Genomic DNA, 18,488 nt, shown 5'->3' on the forward strand with positions numbered 1-18,488 from the left:
CAATAGGCCAATACTCAAAACAGTGTATTTCTATACAAAGTTAATGTAATACAGTCAGATTCAGAAAATCATATAATGCTAACTGGTAATAAGCAAGGTTTGTCAAAAGAATAGACTGTGTTCAATGTTCACTTTAATGGATTACTTCCTCTTGGGACACAGGGTGAGTTTGAAGGAGCCAGTCCTGTTTCACAAAGAATTTTCAATTCTGTTAGAAATTTAACAAGGAATAAATGAACAGAAAAAAAATCTCTTGGTTCCCCCGTTGGCCGTCCTGATAATAAAGAGCTACAATATTCCAGCCTAAAAGTAGCAAATGCATCGACTAGATTTCCAGTGTAGCTGTGCGGCTGTTGTCTAACTCTCAAACTTTAATTTAAAGACTCATCAGTCCCAGCTGAGCTGTTCAGTGTTTGCATGTGGCCTTGTTTTCCCTCCCATCATCCAGTTCTGAGACACTACTTGTTTTCCGGGCGCACTGTCTCTTTATATTAAGAATAGTTGCTTTTCTGTGACTCAGTTAACAAGGTCTGGTGTATTGATCAAGTGAAGCCTTGTCATTTCTCCTCTGACTGATGACCCAACTACTCCCTATTGTGTTTATGTGCATCCCACTGAAAAAACTTCAGTCTATTATTAGATCAAAGCAGGAAAAGCTGCTTTTGTAACGTTACATCTGAGACCCTCCCTCAGCTATGATGTCACGTCTTTCATTATTGCATTTATAAGGCTGGAAAGATGAAACATGTAAGGCGGCAGAACAGTGTCTTCAAACAACCAGAGCAAATTGACCTGAGTGTAAAATAAAGGTTATTTCTTTAAACTGAGTGAAATTGTTTTGTTTCAAAACAATGAAACATGTTCTAATAGTTGTATGGTTGATATGAAAAGTGGAAAATGTTCTGAAATATTTACTCTTCGAAATAGCTTTTTTTCTTTCAAGTTTCTAATTTTCTCTTTGCTCTGCATGATTTGCTTTTGTGTTCAATTGTAGTTCGAGATGTATTTTTATGCACTTACACTCATCTGCATATTCGCATTACATTCATGCACATCTACTTTGTTTAAATGGTTTCTTTTTTTAATTACATATTTTTGCTTGTGTTCTGTTCAGTGCAATTTTACATTCAAACGGTATTCTGTATGATCTTTTGTTAAATGAGTCAGATGCCATTAAACATTTGAATGGCTGGATGGCTGGATGGATGGATGGATGGATGGATGGATGGATGGATGGATGGATGGATGGATGGATGGATGGATGGATGGATGGATGGATGGATGGATGGATGGATGGATGGATGGATGGATGGATGGATGGATGGATGGATGGATGGATGGATGGATGGATGGATGGCTTATTCGTAAAGTACTATTATTACACATGTATTTAACATGTTATAAAGAAAGAACAAAGGAACAGAGACACAAAAACCTTGATTGAGCAAAAAGACAAATATAACAAAAAACTTATGTGACATAATCTCATATAATTTAAGCAAATAAAATAGCTCACAATAGAGATGAAGCATTCTTTGACCTCTCCTCTCTGGGTATGCTGCAGAAATGTTTAGGTCTTGATTTTAAGAAGACAACAGTTTCTTAAGTTCGCAGGTTTTCAGGCAGTTGGTTCCAGACCTGGGGAGGATAGATAAATAAATACTGCCTCCTACTGTTCAATTCTCGTGGAGGGGACACAGAATAACGAGATCTCGTGTGGCCTGAATGGGTCTTTGAACTGTATTTAGGCCTAAGACCGTTCAGTAAGCGCCAACAGGATGTTTAATGCGATGCTTTTACCAACACAGAGCTGGTGAAGGGACTTAAGGTCCAGTGTAAAATGAGAACTCTGGCAGAACCATTTTTAAGGAGCTGCAGATGCCTGATTGTGTTTTTACAGAAATCTCTATAGATGCCCATACAGGAAAAATTACCTTCTGAGAAATAGCTTGCACCACTTTTTCTGTAATTTCTTTAAAGCAGAAATTCATATACTTTATGGACTGGTAGCAATAAATCCTGTACTACCAGTGAATTGTGGTCAAGTGGTAATATAAGGTCGTATGTCATCGGCATAGATTTGTCTCCAGGTGTTGGTGATCTTGTAGTCCTTCAGACTCTGATCATGCACAGAGTCATTCAGTAGATTATAATATTATTGAAAAGTTCATTCATTTTTAATAACTTAATTCACAAAGTACAACACAGTTTATAGGTTAATTACACACAAACTGGTGTTTTTAAGCCTTTATTTTTGTTAATTATGATGATTTTCTACTTTCAAGTAATTAAATTACATTAAGGTTTAGAATATTGCATTAAACTAACAATGTTTAATACCTGGTCAAAGGTTGTTGTTGTCATTGTTGTTTTCAAAAGCCATTAAAATATATTGTTCAGGTCTTTTTACTTCTTGTCAAAAAGGAGTACATTTATTGATATACTGATTTTTCTATTACCTTTACCAAAAAATGCCTAATCTATTCCTGATGTATCCAGATTAGGTTTCTTTAAAGCTTGTTTTGTCACTGCATTTTTAAAGGATGTGTAAAATGTGTATTATCTCTTAATGTTTTATTATTTCCAAGGATTTCTTTTAAAAGAAGAACAAAATAAAACAAACTTACGGGACTCGTATTAAGCCAGACAGATGTGGATTTCATAACATTAACTCTTTCAGCTAGAAATATATAAACTTGCCAATGAATGGACTGATGGCAGACAAGTGACGTGTAAAAAGGTTTAATCTCCAACCCACGCGACGTAATTTTTAGTTGTGCATTCTCCAGCAGTGTCCACCAGATGTCACTGTTGACCTAGTCACAGAAGGGTCGCCCTAAGTAAAGTCTCCAACAAACACCCGCAGAAACAGGGCTTGGTTCTGCCAATCTTCATCCCCACAACAGCTCAGGCTGCCATTGGAGAGCCCGCTGGCGAGAGCGAGCAGGAGGAGGAGGACGCAGGAGATAACGCAGTCAATCCGCTGACGAACGAACGCAGTGTCCGCCGCCTCGGCCGATGTAACCAGACAGCTTATGCTGGAGACTTAGACACATAGAAATAGGACATTAGAAACTTCGTTATTTAAATAAAAAGGCGCAGAGGAAGGCGAGAAAATGGGGCATACCGCAATTCCCGTCCTGGTGGCTGTATTGTCCTACTGCGTGTTGGAAAACGTCGAGGTAAGAGCGACCCAGTCTGAGTGAATTATAACAGCGCACTGCAGTTATGTCTGTTTGCTTCGCTGACTGGTGATATGAGATTGTTGTTATTATTATTTGTTTTTTTTTTTTTTTCAAACTGTTTTATCCACGCATGCAACTGTTTTCTCTTCTCATAAATACTGAAATACTGATAGTCAGCTGGTTTTAATTTGTAAATGACACCCTGGTGCAGATGCCATCAGGAGTAATGACTCGGCGTCAGAAAATAACGAATATGTTTGAGATGGAAATTCTGGTGTTTTACATTAATCTCACTGTCAGTCCTTAAGGATGGGATTTACTGTACATTTTGGCTCGCTGCGTCAAGTCCGGGCCTGCATCTGACATCACAGGCCTCTTTTTTTTTTTGGCTTCGTGAAGAGATGGGAGATCAAATCCCATATCATTACATCCCATCTGGCCACGTCAGCGGATGAAATCCGCGTCCTTCATAGGAGTCGTGCAGCTTTTTCCACATGATGGAGTCATACATATTCAGCTTCCTGAAGGAGCGCTGCATCTTTTAGCAATCATGGATGTAAACCAGTGGGATGCATGAGTCGCATCTCTGCATACCGCTTGGGCGTGATGCGGGGATGCAAATGTGAGATTTCGATTCATCTGTCTGCGTCAATAGGTGGATGAGAGAGGAGGAGAGTGACAGATCATTGAGCCAGCAGCTGCTCCCAAGCCCACCCTTTCCCATGAGTATTAACAGGAGACTCCGTTTAATGAACTTGACCTTTTTTCTCTCTCTCTCAACTCTGATCTTGTCTGACGTTGGAGTATTCATGTGCAAGTGCATCTCTGTTAATTAGTGTAATCGAAAAGTTCATTTATCTAAGAAAGCAGGCTTAAAAGTGACACACAATTTAAAAATTTCAGAGGATTAGATTATTGCACATGACCAATTACAAGTTGTTTTTGTTATTATAACAGAAATACAGAAATGTCAATGCAAACAAGGGGAAAACTACTGACCTGACAGCGGTCTGGCAGACAGCCTTTTAAACCCAAAACATCATAGCTAAAAGAGCTGATTGCTCAAAGTGTTCTGTGTCCAGCATATTAATGGAAAGTTTAGTGGAAGGAAACAAGGTAAAAGATGCACAAGCGAATGATCAAGAACGGCTTAAACATGATGCTTGGCTCTCAAAGCACTTAGGTTTATAATGCATCCAATCACTAATACACCTACTGGGAACTTAGAGTGACTAATTAACCTGCCATGCATGTGTGTGGACTGTGTGAGGAAGCCAGAGTTCTTAGAAAGAAAAAAAAAACTAAACATGGAGAACATATACACTACATGGTGGGATGTGAACTAGTGATTTTCTTGCTGAAATAGTGTCTACAACTGCACGAATGTGCAGCACTTGTTGTCTTTTTGGGGAAAAAAAAAGATGGAGATGCTGGTTTTTATTTTAAGCTACACGCATGGGCAAAAGTACCAATACCTGCTTGTATAAACCCGTGGTGTCACCGTGCTTCAATGCCAGGCAAACTGGCCTGACCTTGTGTCCATAGAGAGGCTTCTCCTCTGTGTTTGTGATGCTCCATTCAGGCTGTATGCAAAAACAGCCCTGACAAAATACTGAGCGAATATATTGTGCATCATATCAGGCTCATGTGTCTTTATTAGAAACCCTTTTAAGTATTGATCTTATCTTTTGAACAACTAAAAAAAAAAAAAAGAACTTTCAACAACATGCTTTGGATTGTTGTTCCGTTCCAAGATGTACTTGGAAAGGAAAGGATAGGAGGAGTGCTGGAACGTCAGTGTGAGTAAATGTGGAATGCCAATGAGAACAAGGGTAGGCGGGGGGAGAGGGGGGAGGGGGGAGGCAGTGAGTCATGATCTCCCAGATGGAGCTGCAGTTCAAGTCAGATTTCTAAAGCACCTGCTTGCGATTTCTGCAACCCCCGAGATCTTAAGTCGATTTGTGAGATGTTTATTTATTAGCTTTCGTCTGCAGTGAGTCTGTAATAGTCATAAAGCCTCCTCCTTTCATTCTGGAAAAAGAAAAATCACTTCTCTCTCTAAGAGCCTTAGTGGGATTACTGCTACGCTGAGGAATGGGCTTTAGCTTCATACGAGGAGACCTGCCCGTGAAGGTTTACACTGAAGATTACACAGTGAGAGGGTTGGCTGGTTGGATTACACTGTGGTATTAGTCCCAATAAAACTGTCAGCTTCTTTTAATTTACTCAACATCAATTGAATTAAAATAGGCAGAGGGAGACATTTGTTTGGATTTTCTTTTCCAAAGTATGTAAATGCACCAACATGTTTGGATATCATCCAATCCGCTTCTCATAGCATGCCTAAAAGACTCGGGACACATTTACTGTACATTTTTATTTTATTTTATTTTTTTTATCTTCCCGTGTCATCTTCTGTTAGGTAGACAGATGCATGTGTCACGTACTGTGTCGAAGCTTTCCTGCAGCCTCAGCTAAAACAGGAGACTTAGCTGATTGATACACAGAGGAGTTCTGCTCCTGACACGAAAGGTCACGGATTCGACCCTCCGTCGCGGCTGCATGCGAACTCGTACGGTGCAGAACGACGGCGGTGGAAAATAAAACCGCTTTGAACGTCTGCAGCCTTTAGGCACGTCCTCAATAGGAATGAGTAATGTGGATCACATATCACACTGTGTGATAGAAAATCTATTCTGATGGTTTCATGACCTGACACAGCAATGAAACGTGAGGATAACATTGTTTGCTGCCTTTCTAATTTTTGGGGTTTGAAGCAAATACACTCTCTGGTCTTGTTGCTTTGTCCTTTTGCATCCAGCGAGTCATTCTGTGAGATTTGAGGTGCTTTCCATTACTATCGATGTCGGTATCATCTATTTTAGAACCCTTTTTCAGCTGAAATTACAATTTATGGCATATTGTAACGATATCAATAAACAACAATTTCTTTTTTTGCCTCATAATACTTCATACATTATAACTGATTTAAAGTTGCTTTAGTTGAATTTCATGAATGGAATTTAAAACATGATTGTCATTAAAGTACTTTAAGGATTATTTTGATAGAGTATTGAGCTCACAGGACAACCCCACAATGACCAAGTGGATATTTCTGCTATATTTTGTGGAAAGTAAATAATCCCCCTTTTTTTCCTTTTGTTACAAAAAAACAATCTGCACAATCTCAGAAGTGTAAGCTGGTCCTGTCTAAGTGTGGGCTAGCTTCTTGTTTCTAGATAGATTTTTAAATGACTTTCTTTCTCACTTTTCTTCGGTTTAAAATATTTTACATGAGATGCAAGAAAAAGTGGGAGAATCACTAGAGCACTCTCCAACTGCATGTAACACAGACCAACAAACACAAGAACTCTTGTTAAGCGGCTGACTGCAGGCTGCACAGCTACATGTGCAGACAGCCCAACTAATATCAGCTCGTTATGTTTGTGTTGCTTAGCGCTAACTCCAGGGGGTCGTTCTTTCTTACTTCAAATTAAGTATAGATCTGTCCAGATTAGAGCACACACATCCACACCTGGTGCTTATAATAACAGCTTACTCTTGCTTCTCTAGATGCAGTCTCATGCTTCCAGCAGCTAGTGAGCCTTTAATGAGACAGAATTCATTTTGACGAGAAATATTTTGGGGTTTGGATTTCCTTACAGCCGTAATTATTACATCCCTTCTTTGTCCCCGTTCCCATCAGCACGTTGACAGATTGTTTGCATAGAAGAAGTGGAGCACCTGGATAAAACCCACATAGGCACAAACACAAAATGCAAACTTTGCATAGGCTGGTTCAAAATGGGAGCATGTTTCCTTGATTGTACGAATCTATGCACTCTTTCATCCAGAAGGTGGTTATTTACCAATAGATTGCATTAATAGTACACAGTGAAAAAATATTGTTACAGGCCCTCATCCTGGGCAGTATATCTTTCCCATATAAATATTTCAACGTCAAAATGCCATTTTACGTTTATTTTTAAACATTGCAGCGCCATCACTGTGCACATTTATAGCCAGATGGCTGATTTCTCATAACGGTTCCTCTGCCAAATGTTAAATAAACAACAAAATTTAAACTATGAATACTCTTGGGAAGCAGAGAAAACATGGTAAGAGTGCCAAAAAGCTTAATTGCCTGTCAAAATATGACCAATTTTGACATAAAAGAAAGAAAAAAAATAAGATTTTCTTCATCCACAGCTCTATCTCAAAATAAGTTAACTTAATATTTGTGTGCATTAACTAAGCAGTTGCTTGAAATTGACTATGATGGCTTTTAAATGTCTGTTAAAATGTGTTTTTTTATGTTGCAGGGAGTCAGAAAAATAAAAATGTAAAACTTATTATTTTCATTTTCTTCAGGTTCTTGCTGTAACCATAAAACAAACAAAGGATTGCTAAATTACTGGCGATATATGTACACAACCTGGACTTCAGTCTGAATATTAAATATGCTCTAATGTGAATTCCAAAACAGAGTGAAATGCAAGCTAGTTAATTATTCAACCAGCGAACATTTTGAATACTGCAAAGAGACTCGTCTGTTTATTGAGTTTTTGCAGTAAGGTTATTCCTTCATTTTCAGTTTTGTTGTTTCAGGTTGCTGCTTTCATTTTGTAAACTAAAAGGAATCACAATAAAATAATGTATTTATCTGGTAATGACTCTCCTGGGTCAAGTATTTCTTGCATCTGGGAAAATTTTACCTAGTCGGTTTCAACCTTCATGAAGCTGTTGTTAAAAGTGAACAGTTAATGTGACTGTAAATTAAATTATAGCCTCTGTAGGTAAGATTATCTCCCCATTCTATTTCTGCTAAGTAATATAGCTTTTTCTTATTTTCCAATAAATACAATATGTTTGAACTAGGACTGCACCGATATGACAACTTGGGCTGATTTTTATATCCAATATTAACATTGCTGTTATGGCAGAGAACCGATATTTAATGTTATTATATATATATTTTTTTTACTACCCTTCCAACATTAAACAACCACAATGAAAAAAACAACCACAATACTGACTTATCAGACCAATACCTTTAAGTTAAAAAAATACTAATATATCCAATGTTGGGGCCAATGTATCATGCATCTCTAGTTCATCTCTACTCCCAAGAGAAGTTTTGTTTTTTCATTCATCGTGGTTTGTGCCATAAAATTGCATTTAAATATCCTTTTAACTCTGGTTCTGCCCTCTTATTTTAGCGCACAGGATCTACTATGTTGTATCTCTTAATTGGTCCTGGGGAACAGGTTCAGTGAAGTCTGATTAGATCTGTGTTTAGTCAGTCATCATTTTTCACCCAATCGTTGGTTAAAGCTGCTCAACTTCTGTCCCATTACCATAAAACCAACACTGGTAAACAAAATAACAAAGTAGTTTCTGTGTTTAATGAGCAACAGGAACAAGGGAATTGACAGGAAAGGGAAGAAAAATGCAGTCAGGCACATTTTAGCACAGCTAAAGATTAGATAAAAATAGAAAGACTATGCTGCCCATCCGGACTCTGCCAGCACCTCATAACCACTGGACGAAGGGTTTAAGGCCCTTATGTTGGAATACATCCATGCAGAATCATGCACCTCCCACTTTCCATCTGTCTTTCAGGATAGCGACAAAGAGGATTTGTTTTTCTTTAAAAAAAAAAAAAAAAAGTGACGGGAAAGGAGATAAGGACAACCAGATCTCTCTAACTGCTCACAGTCGCACAGACTTGCACACACACACACACACGCACGCACGCACGCACACACACACACACACACGCAGCCTTACACTCAATTAATTTTAGTGATAATCAGTTTCCACTAATGGATTTCTGTGGGCTCGGTATTCTCCGTTCTGTGTGTGCCAGCAGGCAGAAAATGTACCTTTTTACTGCTTTAAATGTTTTGTCCTTGTTCTCCTTATCTGGCTTCCTCTCTGATTTTTTTCTGGTGCAGCACACAAACACGCACGCACACGCGCAAACACACACACAGGATCTGGATTAGATCTTGCAGAGTCATTATGAAATGAGTGCTGCAGGAAAGAAGAGATGTAGTTGCTGCTTAGCAAACGAGGTTCTTAACAGAGATGACAGACTAATGACTAATATGAGTTGAGGCATGTCTCGGTGCTGCTGTGGGAAATTATGTAACAAAGTATTTCAAACCCGTGTATTTAAACCATGGCGTCAGTTTATCTCGAGTTGTTTAGTAGTATTTCAATGATTAGTGAAGAGACATGGTCAAAAACGTCTAGGTCCCATGTGTAACTTAATTACATTTTTTATGCACATCTTAAAAGTTTGTGCTACACTTTTGTTCCATATATCATCACCAAGCTTATAGCTATTCAGTGTATCCATAGAACTAAAGCGGACCATTGTAAGGCTTGTAAAAAAATTACTTTGAATTGTTATTTGTACTATTGGGCATTAAACGCCACCTGGCAGGTGCATATTGTTGGATGAAATAATACACAGGGTTTCCATGAGAAGTTGGGCACCCACTGACTAAATCTGCAGAGGTACAAAATGAAAACAGGGGTGAAACGAGCAAAGCACCCATTTATCATGTCGAGTGGAAAGAGAGGTTTTATATTACGCAGGTGGACTCTGTTGTGTAGCTCCCAGTTTCTGAGAAATTTATGTAAACTACACATCTCCTTTCTAATGTGATCCTAAATTGCTTTTACACAAAAGAGTTCAAAGTGATGGAGGCTTCCTCTATCCGTTTGTAAGCAAAGTTGTCGGCTAGTCAAACGAGGAGTCTTTACGAGTTGACTACATCAACAGAAAAGATCAACTCCAGAACTACTTTGTTTGTTTGTTTGTTTGTTTGTTTGTTTGTTTGTTTTTTAAAGTAAGACTCTCAACACTGTCAAACACTGAATCACACACCTTCACATCAGGGTTTAGTGTAATTTCTTACATCTGCTTCACCAGATAAAATCTCGTGCTGACGGCAGCTTCAGATAAATGTAAACTTTTTCGCACCTCCCACTACTTATTCACTGAATGCTAGATAAAACATGTAGATTTAATGCAGAGCCTCGTGCATGGAGGACTTTAGCAATATTTCAAGCCTCGGTTAGACTGTGGGGTTTAATCTGTGCATAGGGGAAGCTGCATGCTTACAATTCACCCCCCCCCCCTCCCTGCCCCGCCCCACCGAAGGAGTGGAGACAGATTAGGAGTCCAGTCCCGTCATTCTGATGACCTCCAGCTTTTACTCCTCTCTGGTGTCTTGTGGGGCTGAGATATCACGGCAGCTCAAGGTCCTCTCACTAGGCATGGCTGCCTCAGTAAGCCTAATGGGCTGTACTACTGTAAAGGCCAGGAGGAAACCAGCTGCTTAGTGCCGTTGCAGCCAGTAGGGGGGTTTGAGAAACCCCCTCCTTCATGAGACATCTGCAGCAGGAAGATAACACTTGTCCTCTGTGTTGAGGATGAGTTCAGGACAGTGAAAGAGATTGAGGGCTGGTACAGATACATGGGAGAAGAGGGGAGGCGAAGGGGAGTGTTGCTCTTGCCCGGCAGATGATTTGAAAAACAGGAGGGGAGAGAACAGTCAGCGTGGAGCCTGTAGAGCATTAGGTGTTCTCACAGAGGAGGAACTCGGGCAAGTGCTTGGGAAATACCCTGTGACACAGTGGAGCACAGAGTCATTTGAAAACATGAGTGCAAAATCTTTTTTTTTTCTTTTTCTTCCTGACACCACTTTCAGGGTTAATGGGGTTGTAGGGTTGACTGAGGCACTGCCACCGCTGACGTTCTGGACATTCTTGAGAATGTCCAGAAAAAAAGAAATGGAAAAAGTCATTCCAGCTCTGTTTCAAGGACAGAAATGTGTTTTCAAACATTAATCAAAGCTGAACAATGGCTGTGCCTACATAGACCCATTCATTTAATTAATAATCATAATAATAGTCTAAAAAAAATAAAAATAAAACAAGTTATGTAACGTTCTAATGCAGATTAGACAACTGAGTACATCCCAGGCAGCATGGCTTTAACATTAAATTAAGAGTACCAGTGGGTTTGATCTTGATATAGAGGCATTATAAAGAGATTAAAAACCCAAACGGATGAAACTTTGGTATGATATATTCTTTCTGCTGAAGCCTAACTCACTGTTTACAAGTGGCAGCATGAGGAAAAGGACAACAGACTTTTGACCTGTCAGTACTGCTATGGTCCATTTAGGTTCAGAGTTGACACAGAGCCTGTGTGTCAATGCTCACACATAGTTGTATTTTTGAATGGGAGCTCTTCAGACAGACGTCCTCTCTTGCAATTGCATTGAAAAAGTGTCTATTGAACGATGCCTTTAAATTACCCATCAACAACCTTGTATAGTCAACCTCATTAATTATGATACCAATCATCACAGCTCTACCTGACAGTCAAACATGGTGGTGATAGTGTGATGGTGTTGACCTGGAAACGGACTCATGAATTCTGCTCCCTACCAGAAAGTCCAAAAGGAGAATGACTAGCCTAGAATGTTTAAGTCTGATTAAGGTCCTGTGTTGCACATTGACCTATATATGGGCTGTTTATGCTCAATACGTATAGAAGAAATCTCTGTAGCATTTTGTAGTACTGTATATATCTTTAATGTAAACCCGCATCATTTTCAAAACTGTGGCGATTCCATTGAGAGGTTATGTTGCCAGCTATCTGGCGCCCTCCAGGCTTTGCTTTAGACTTTGATGCACAAAGCGGTTGGGTTTTCCCAGAAGGAATGGTGTCGAGTTTACTATTCCTTTTGAGCTGTCAGGATCTCCCAGTACCCTTCCCATTATGTAAATGTGTCACTAGATTTATGTGCTACTTTGCTGCCTGGCATGACGGAGTAACAAATACTAGTTGGCGCAGAGCTGCACCCTTAAATCAAGCCTAAATATCCCTTTGTAAGGAATGTAATGCTGATTATTCATTGCTTCAATGATATCGCATTGGGGCATGTAGCTGTGAACATTAATGTAGAATTAAGCTACTCAAATTAGAGTAAATGTGTTTAGTATTTAAGGTCTGCATGTTGGAGAAAAGGCTTCTAAATACTGTGGATCTGAGTCCATAAATCTACATGAAATTTATAAAGCTGCTCCTTTTGATCAAAGCAGTAAAAGAAAAATTCACCCAGGTGAACGGAGAAATCACAGCACTGAAACAAAACAGGTTAGTTTTAGGCTACAATTATCGTAAAAAGCTGTACATTTTCACACTGTCTAAAAAAAATCTATAGTACACAGCAAACCAAAGTGGTTGAAAATAAAAAGTACTTTTTTTAAAAGGTTTTATTGGCTCTCGTGGCCTTTATTTGATATTTAGTTGACAGGAAAGTGGGTAATAAGAGAAGGGGAAGACATGCGGCAAAGGTCGCCTGGCCGGGAATCGAACCTACCAAAATACTTTGACTCATCTAGTGACTTAAATCAGTGTGCTATGGGCTTTCAGAAAAATTCTGTTTACTAATTTTCTGCAGTGTGATGCAAGGAAAATGACGGACTTCACCAGTCATTTTGTGTGTAATGTTTTTATTTGACTGCAGTCCTGCTTGCCATTATTTTTATGCAAGTCTTTGAGCAGTAGGAGCAGTCGGAAAATTTGTCTTCAGCCAAAGCCAGAGCTTAATTTTAATTAGTTTCTGCTCTGATTGTCCTACAAGTTACGTAGGTTTTTCTTCTTTCTTTCTTTCTTTTTTTTCTTTTTTGCAAACAAACAGAGACAAAACCACTAAAGTGGAGCTGATTTAGAGATGCGTCAACAACGCATTAAAAATGCTTGTTTGAGCACGGATTGAGTGCAGAGATAAAATGGCTACACAAAACACACATAGACTGTGGATTTCAGAAGGAGGACATTCTGCTTTAAAAAAGATGGCACTCTGCAGAAGTTGCATCAATTATTGAAAGCGCTGCAAAAGCCTTGGCTCTTGCTTGATGATTTGGTGTCAGCACTTGTCACACACCCTGCTCGACACTCAGACATTTGCCCTCTCTTCATCCTACCTCTCTTTTTTTTTTTATTTACCCTGCCCCCCTTTCCCTGCTGAGAAGATTCCACTTCTCAACATTTCTCTAAATTAGACACAAAGGAAAATCCACACGCCCGTCTCCTCTTTGGTTGAACCTCCCCCTCCGTGTTTCTCCTCTCCATGTCTGTCCCAGCCTCCTCTGTTCTACCCAAAAGCACTCGTTACCCTCCCTCCCCTACACAGGCGCTTCTTCTCAGTCCGCCTCAGCGGCTCTCAGTGGCCAATGACATCCTTTTTTTCTCCGCCTCTGTGTATGAAATTGTTCTTGAATAATTCATGACAACTTTTTCCTTGTTTGTTTGTTTTTTTTTCTTCTTACCCTTCTCGCCATTTTGGCTTCTTTTCTTTTAATTTCAGAGACCTGACTTTCACAGCATCTCCTTTAAACTATCGGTTCATGTATGAATGTATTTTAGAGCCAGTGAAAGGGACATTTCACTGGCTCTAAATTGGTTTTAAATTGTATTCTTTATAATTTTTTAACATTGTGAAGTCCAGAAATGTACTTTCATTTTGCAAGGCAGTCAGAGTCTTAGAGTGATGAGTTTTACATACAGATGGCCACCCACGATGAAAATAGTGATGACCAAGTCTCCTGCTTAAATGTGAGCTGATACGCTAAATGTTGCTTCGTCCAGGAAGCAGCGATAAGCCAAAAAATAAATAAATAAAAAAAGTTTTCTGAGAGCAGTACCTTGCTGACCTGAAATCTGCCAGACATTTAGAGGAGCTTTTGCATTTGATATTTATAATCGAAATCAAAATGCTGTGACACAGTTGTTCACTCATTTGGCTCAGACACTGAAAAAAATTGAGTTTATTCTGCAGCTGCTATCGTGGGTAAAACCATCCGCAGCTCTGTCCCATTTTAAACTGACCCCTTAAAGTGAAATTCATTTTTTTCAAAATAATTTTTCTGCATCTCTATGTCTTTATGAGTTGGATGGATATTTAAAAAGTTTGTTTTTAGAGGCTTCCCTCAATAAACTTCAGACATCTCCTCTCTTCCCTTGAGATGAAATGTACCCAAAGCATCCGACTCTGCCTACTTATCTACACAGACGTGACTATTTTTAAGACGTCGGCCTGTAGCGCAGTGTCCTGTGGAGAAAAAAATACAGAGAAGTCATCTTTTCTTTTTGCTGTTATTGGTCAAGCTTACATGATACTAAGAAATGTATACAAGCTTGGACTTTGGCTTGAAAAAATAAAGCAGTGAGGATAAATGGACATTCCAGGCTCTGCTAATTGGTCATTTTAGTCAATTGACTCAAAGATTAAACCATTTTCCTTTCTATGGGAATGTTTTAGCCAGAGGAAATGAGATAACACTAATGTCTAATCTGATGCAAACTCTAAATCAAGCATGTATTAAATCTGTAGTTGAAAAGTGACCTTGGTCAAAAGCTTGAGAAACATAAAAGGACAGCAGTGATTACATTTTCTTTGTATGATGCGCGGACACTAAGTCTACGTATTTTCTTTTATTTAATCAAACTCCAAAACATATCTGTTATGCCATCATAACAGTTGTTTCCGTATTAACCTCTACTCAATAAATGTCCTTTGTTTTCTCTCTAGTTGGACATTTAATTAATGCGTTGCTTCTGTCTAATGAAGGATAAATTGATCAGTCAGCGGATAAATTGATCTAATTAGATCTGATTGAAGTAAATCTGCTTTTCACACGGTTGTCACGTGATTATTTATCGAGACTCGTGAGCAGAAAAATCCGACGTACGCCAGTGAGATGCATACTGCATTCTGGATGGTATCATCAATTTTTAACTTGTAAAAGTCAACATTTGTTTTTCATCACCTTGAGCTTTAACAGCTTGATTTCATGTCTCAGGGATGAATGAGTGAGAATGTGAGACACTTTCACCTCTCACACAGAGAAGCAAAGGTTTAAGCCTAGCAAAAAGTTGTAATTCGTAAAGTGATCGTTATTAGAGAACATTGTACTGACATTCCTTCCTCCATTAAAATAAGCTCAAAGCTCACCTTACAGGAACAAGATTTAGCAGCATTTTTAGAAAGGTTCAGGATGCCCCTCTTTCTGTTTGTTTTCACAAATGCAACAGAAGTTTCACAACAGACACAACATTTTAATTAGTGAGGAATAATTTAATCTGGGGTGGACTATTCCATATATCGGTTTTTTTTGTGCTTTCCTAAATTTAAATGATCTCTTCTTTTGTTTTCATAATTGAAATAAATGCGTATGAAGATTCGCAACCAGGTGCATAATTATCAGCTCTAGTTTGTCCACATAGCAATACTCGCCGATACTGAGATTCTCTTCATTTTATCAGTTATTACACAAAAAGAACATATTCACAAATGAATGTTTTATATCACTGTTCAAATTGTATAAACTATTACAAGTTCTAATAAATTATTATTTGCCACTTGCCTGACAGTCGACTTGAGACTTTGGCTCAGTGGACTCCCATATTGCTCCCACAGAATAAGAATAACATAACATTTCATTTGATGGGTTCAGAATAGGTAAATAAAATATTTCGGATTGCATCATATTTAAGTTTAAGATTTAAAGGACCTGGCAAGTTCAGTTTATAAAAGTTAATAGAACAAACTTTGTTTTTTGCTGTGTAAATATAGCTTTCCGTGGTTGTCTGCTTTTAAGCTCAGCATATTGAACCGTTATTGTCCGTTATTCCACCAAAACTGCATTGAACAGGTTAGCAGTGGTGACGTTCTTAACAGAAACAGGGCGACCATATCTATGCTAAACCACATGTTGCTTTCTGAGGTCCAACTTTTCCAGTTAGCATACTTGTTATTCCCACCAGGAACTTGAAAAATCATGTCTGATCACAGACATTGTTCCATTACCAGCGGTCTTTATGCATAAACACAGCCAACACAACAGGGAAACTCAGGAACTACTTCCTCTCCACATTGATGCAGAGTGGAGCTTGAAACCAAACACTCTGCTCATATTTATATCACCAGATTATTTGATACATGCGTCAGACTAATGTTTTAACATTGTACCAGATCCCCATCTATGTCAACCATATGTCAACCGAACTTTACAATTAAAGTAAAAAAAAATAACAACAACATGGTGACTATTGAGCACAGAGTATTGAGTCTATGCAGTGTGAAAAAATGCTTAGCTTCAGGAGAATGCTCTGCAAGTGGACTCACGTACGATTTAGGAATGTTGGCATGTGAGAGATTACAGTTTTAAATATCTTTAGTTTTTTCATATATTCTGTCTTATTTGTGATTAATATAGCTTTACTTCATAGGATGTGAGATGAGTAAAAAAAAATCATAGGATCTTCTTTGTTTTCCATAATTACTTTAACTTCATTGTTTTGTTGAATTGAAAGTTTTGCTGAACATAAAGATTTTACAACAATACTCTTATCATCTTTACAAATCCACTATTTGCTTACCAGAAGCTCGTCGACATCGGCCATCCCCTTTTTGTTTGCTATAATCTTTAACTTAGATATTGTCATGCTTAAAATTACAGCATGACAATATGTAAGGAAGCTAACGTGAGCTAAACATAGCTGTCCTGGCGTTAGGCGCGTGCTTTAAATCAGTCCATAACAAGTGGTGACAAGAAAAGCTCAGTGATAAGCGACTTGCTGCTGAGTGAAAGTTGAACCCGTCTTATGTACGCTGACATGTACGCTGAGACAGAGAGAGAGAGAGAGAAAGAAAGAGAGAGAGAGGCTGCTTCTTAATGAGCAGGAGAGAGAGTGAGTGTGACATGCTTGAAATCCTGTAGGGAACCAGTTGCTACGGTAACAGGGAAGGTATCCAGCTCCTGTGGGCGGCGTTACCATGACAACCACCCTTGGTGGCCAAGTGATGCTGCAAGGAGGGAGGATGAGAAAGAAACACAGTGTGCGTACGTGCTTATGAGTAAACAGGACGAGGAGACAGACGTTAAAGTTTGTTACTCAACTTCATGTTTAAAGTTATCCCAGAAGCTGGTTGGCTTCTTCTGGGTGTGCCCCACTCACCCAACAACAGCTGTTCGCTCTGCTGTTCATTAGCCTGCAAGCAGTGGGTCAAAGATGTTGTGCCGTGTAATCTTCGACTGACCTGGGCATGAGAGGTTGTGCCTTCAATGTGTTCATGCAGTTGCAGGTATTATGTAATCCATGCTGGCCTATATGGTCTTTTTTTGGTATCTCATTGTAAAATTGTGTTTACCGTTGTCGGTTTTAGCAGCTAGAAGTCATGGCGCTTACGGGTGAGAGTGTGAGAAAGTCTGGGTATAACACTTCAGTATCTGACTGTTCAAACAGAGAGGCAAGATTGGAGGGTTTTTCTAAATCGTACAATAATTAAAAATTGCAAGCGCTGTTATGCTTTAGCGATGGTTAAGCAGTTTGCCAGGATGCCATTCTGTTAGAAAGTATATGATATAACAAAAGTGTTGCCTGTTTTCTTTTACAGCCATACACTAGAAAATGATAATAAAGTTATGTAAATTGGCATTACTTTACATAAGTACTTTAGTTAAAGGGCTGTTTCAAATTTTGTTTAAAGAGAACTGGACTGTATGTAATTATCTCTAGTTCAAAGTCCGAAATGCTAAGTGGTCAACCCAAAATATTCAATTTTACAGCAAGTATCTGTAAAATAAAAAAAAACTGATACATTTTTGTAGACAGATAACTTCAGATAGCGTTGCTTTATTAAAGTGAACCTCTGTTTCTACAAAGAGCACAACTTTATCTTTAAGAAAAATAGTCATTTCAATATAAAACATACATTTCTCCTGTAAGCACTATTCTACTTGAAGTTGAAATGAAGTTGTATTATATATCTATCAAATGTTTCAACTACTTAAATCTGTGGTAATTCTGATTTTAAAAAATCATATTATGCACACACAACGTCTCTGCTCCACTTCCTGCTGCTCAGACATCATATCCTACATAACCCAGAATCTCATTTCCATCAGAAGCATCTGCTACACAGCCTGTCAGGGGAGCTGGCTCAGTGTGATCAAAATTGCATTTGGGAATAAATAGGAAAAATATATATATGAACACTGTAACCTCCATCTCCTTCCTACCGGCCCCCAATCATCTCCTCCTCCTCCATCTCCTTAGGTACGTAGAATAATTTCCACCCTTCCTGTAATTGAAATGCTTTGACTCAATTTATTACATTGATTTGTTTTCCTAGCATGTTTTAGTTTACAGCTCTAGTGAAGTTTCGGAAAAGAATTTGACCCTGACAAATATGGTGAAATTTCATCCAG

The 18,488-nt window shown here is 38.7% G+C and overlaps 1 protein-coding gene across 2 annotated transcripts in view; it reads left to right on the forward strand.

Moving 5' to 3' along the window:
- Window positions 1-2,870: 2,870 nt before the first annotated feature.
- aplp1 (amyloid beta (A4) precursor-like protein 1) overlaps window positions 2,871-18,488 on the forward strand; it is a 43,754-nt gene continuing 28,136 nt past the window's right edge. The window contains exon 1 of one of the 2 annotated variants that reach the window (XM_008432419.3): window positions 2,871-3,182. In XM_008432419.3, coding sequence (XP_008430641.2) covers window positions 3,117-3,182 — 66 coding nt within the window. In that variant the 5' untranslated portion in view covers window positions 2,871-3,116. The remainder of the gene's footprint in view (window positions 3,183-18,488) is intronic. The other variant, XM_008432420.3, reaches the window with a different exon arrangement.

Source organism: Poecilia reticulata, chromosome 16 (assembly GCF_904066995.2).
Source record: "Poecilia reticulata chromosome 16, P_reticulata-male-v2, whole genome shotgun sequence".
Classification (NCBI taxonomy): Eukaryota; Metazoa; Chordata; class Actinopteri; order Cyprinodontiformes; family Poeciliidae; genus Poecilia; species Poecilia reticulata.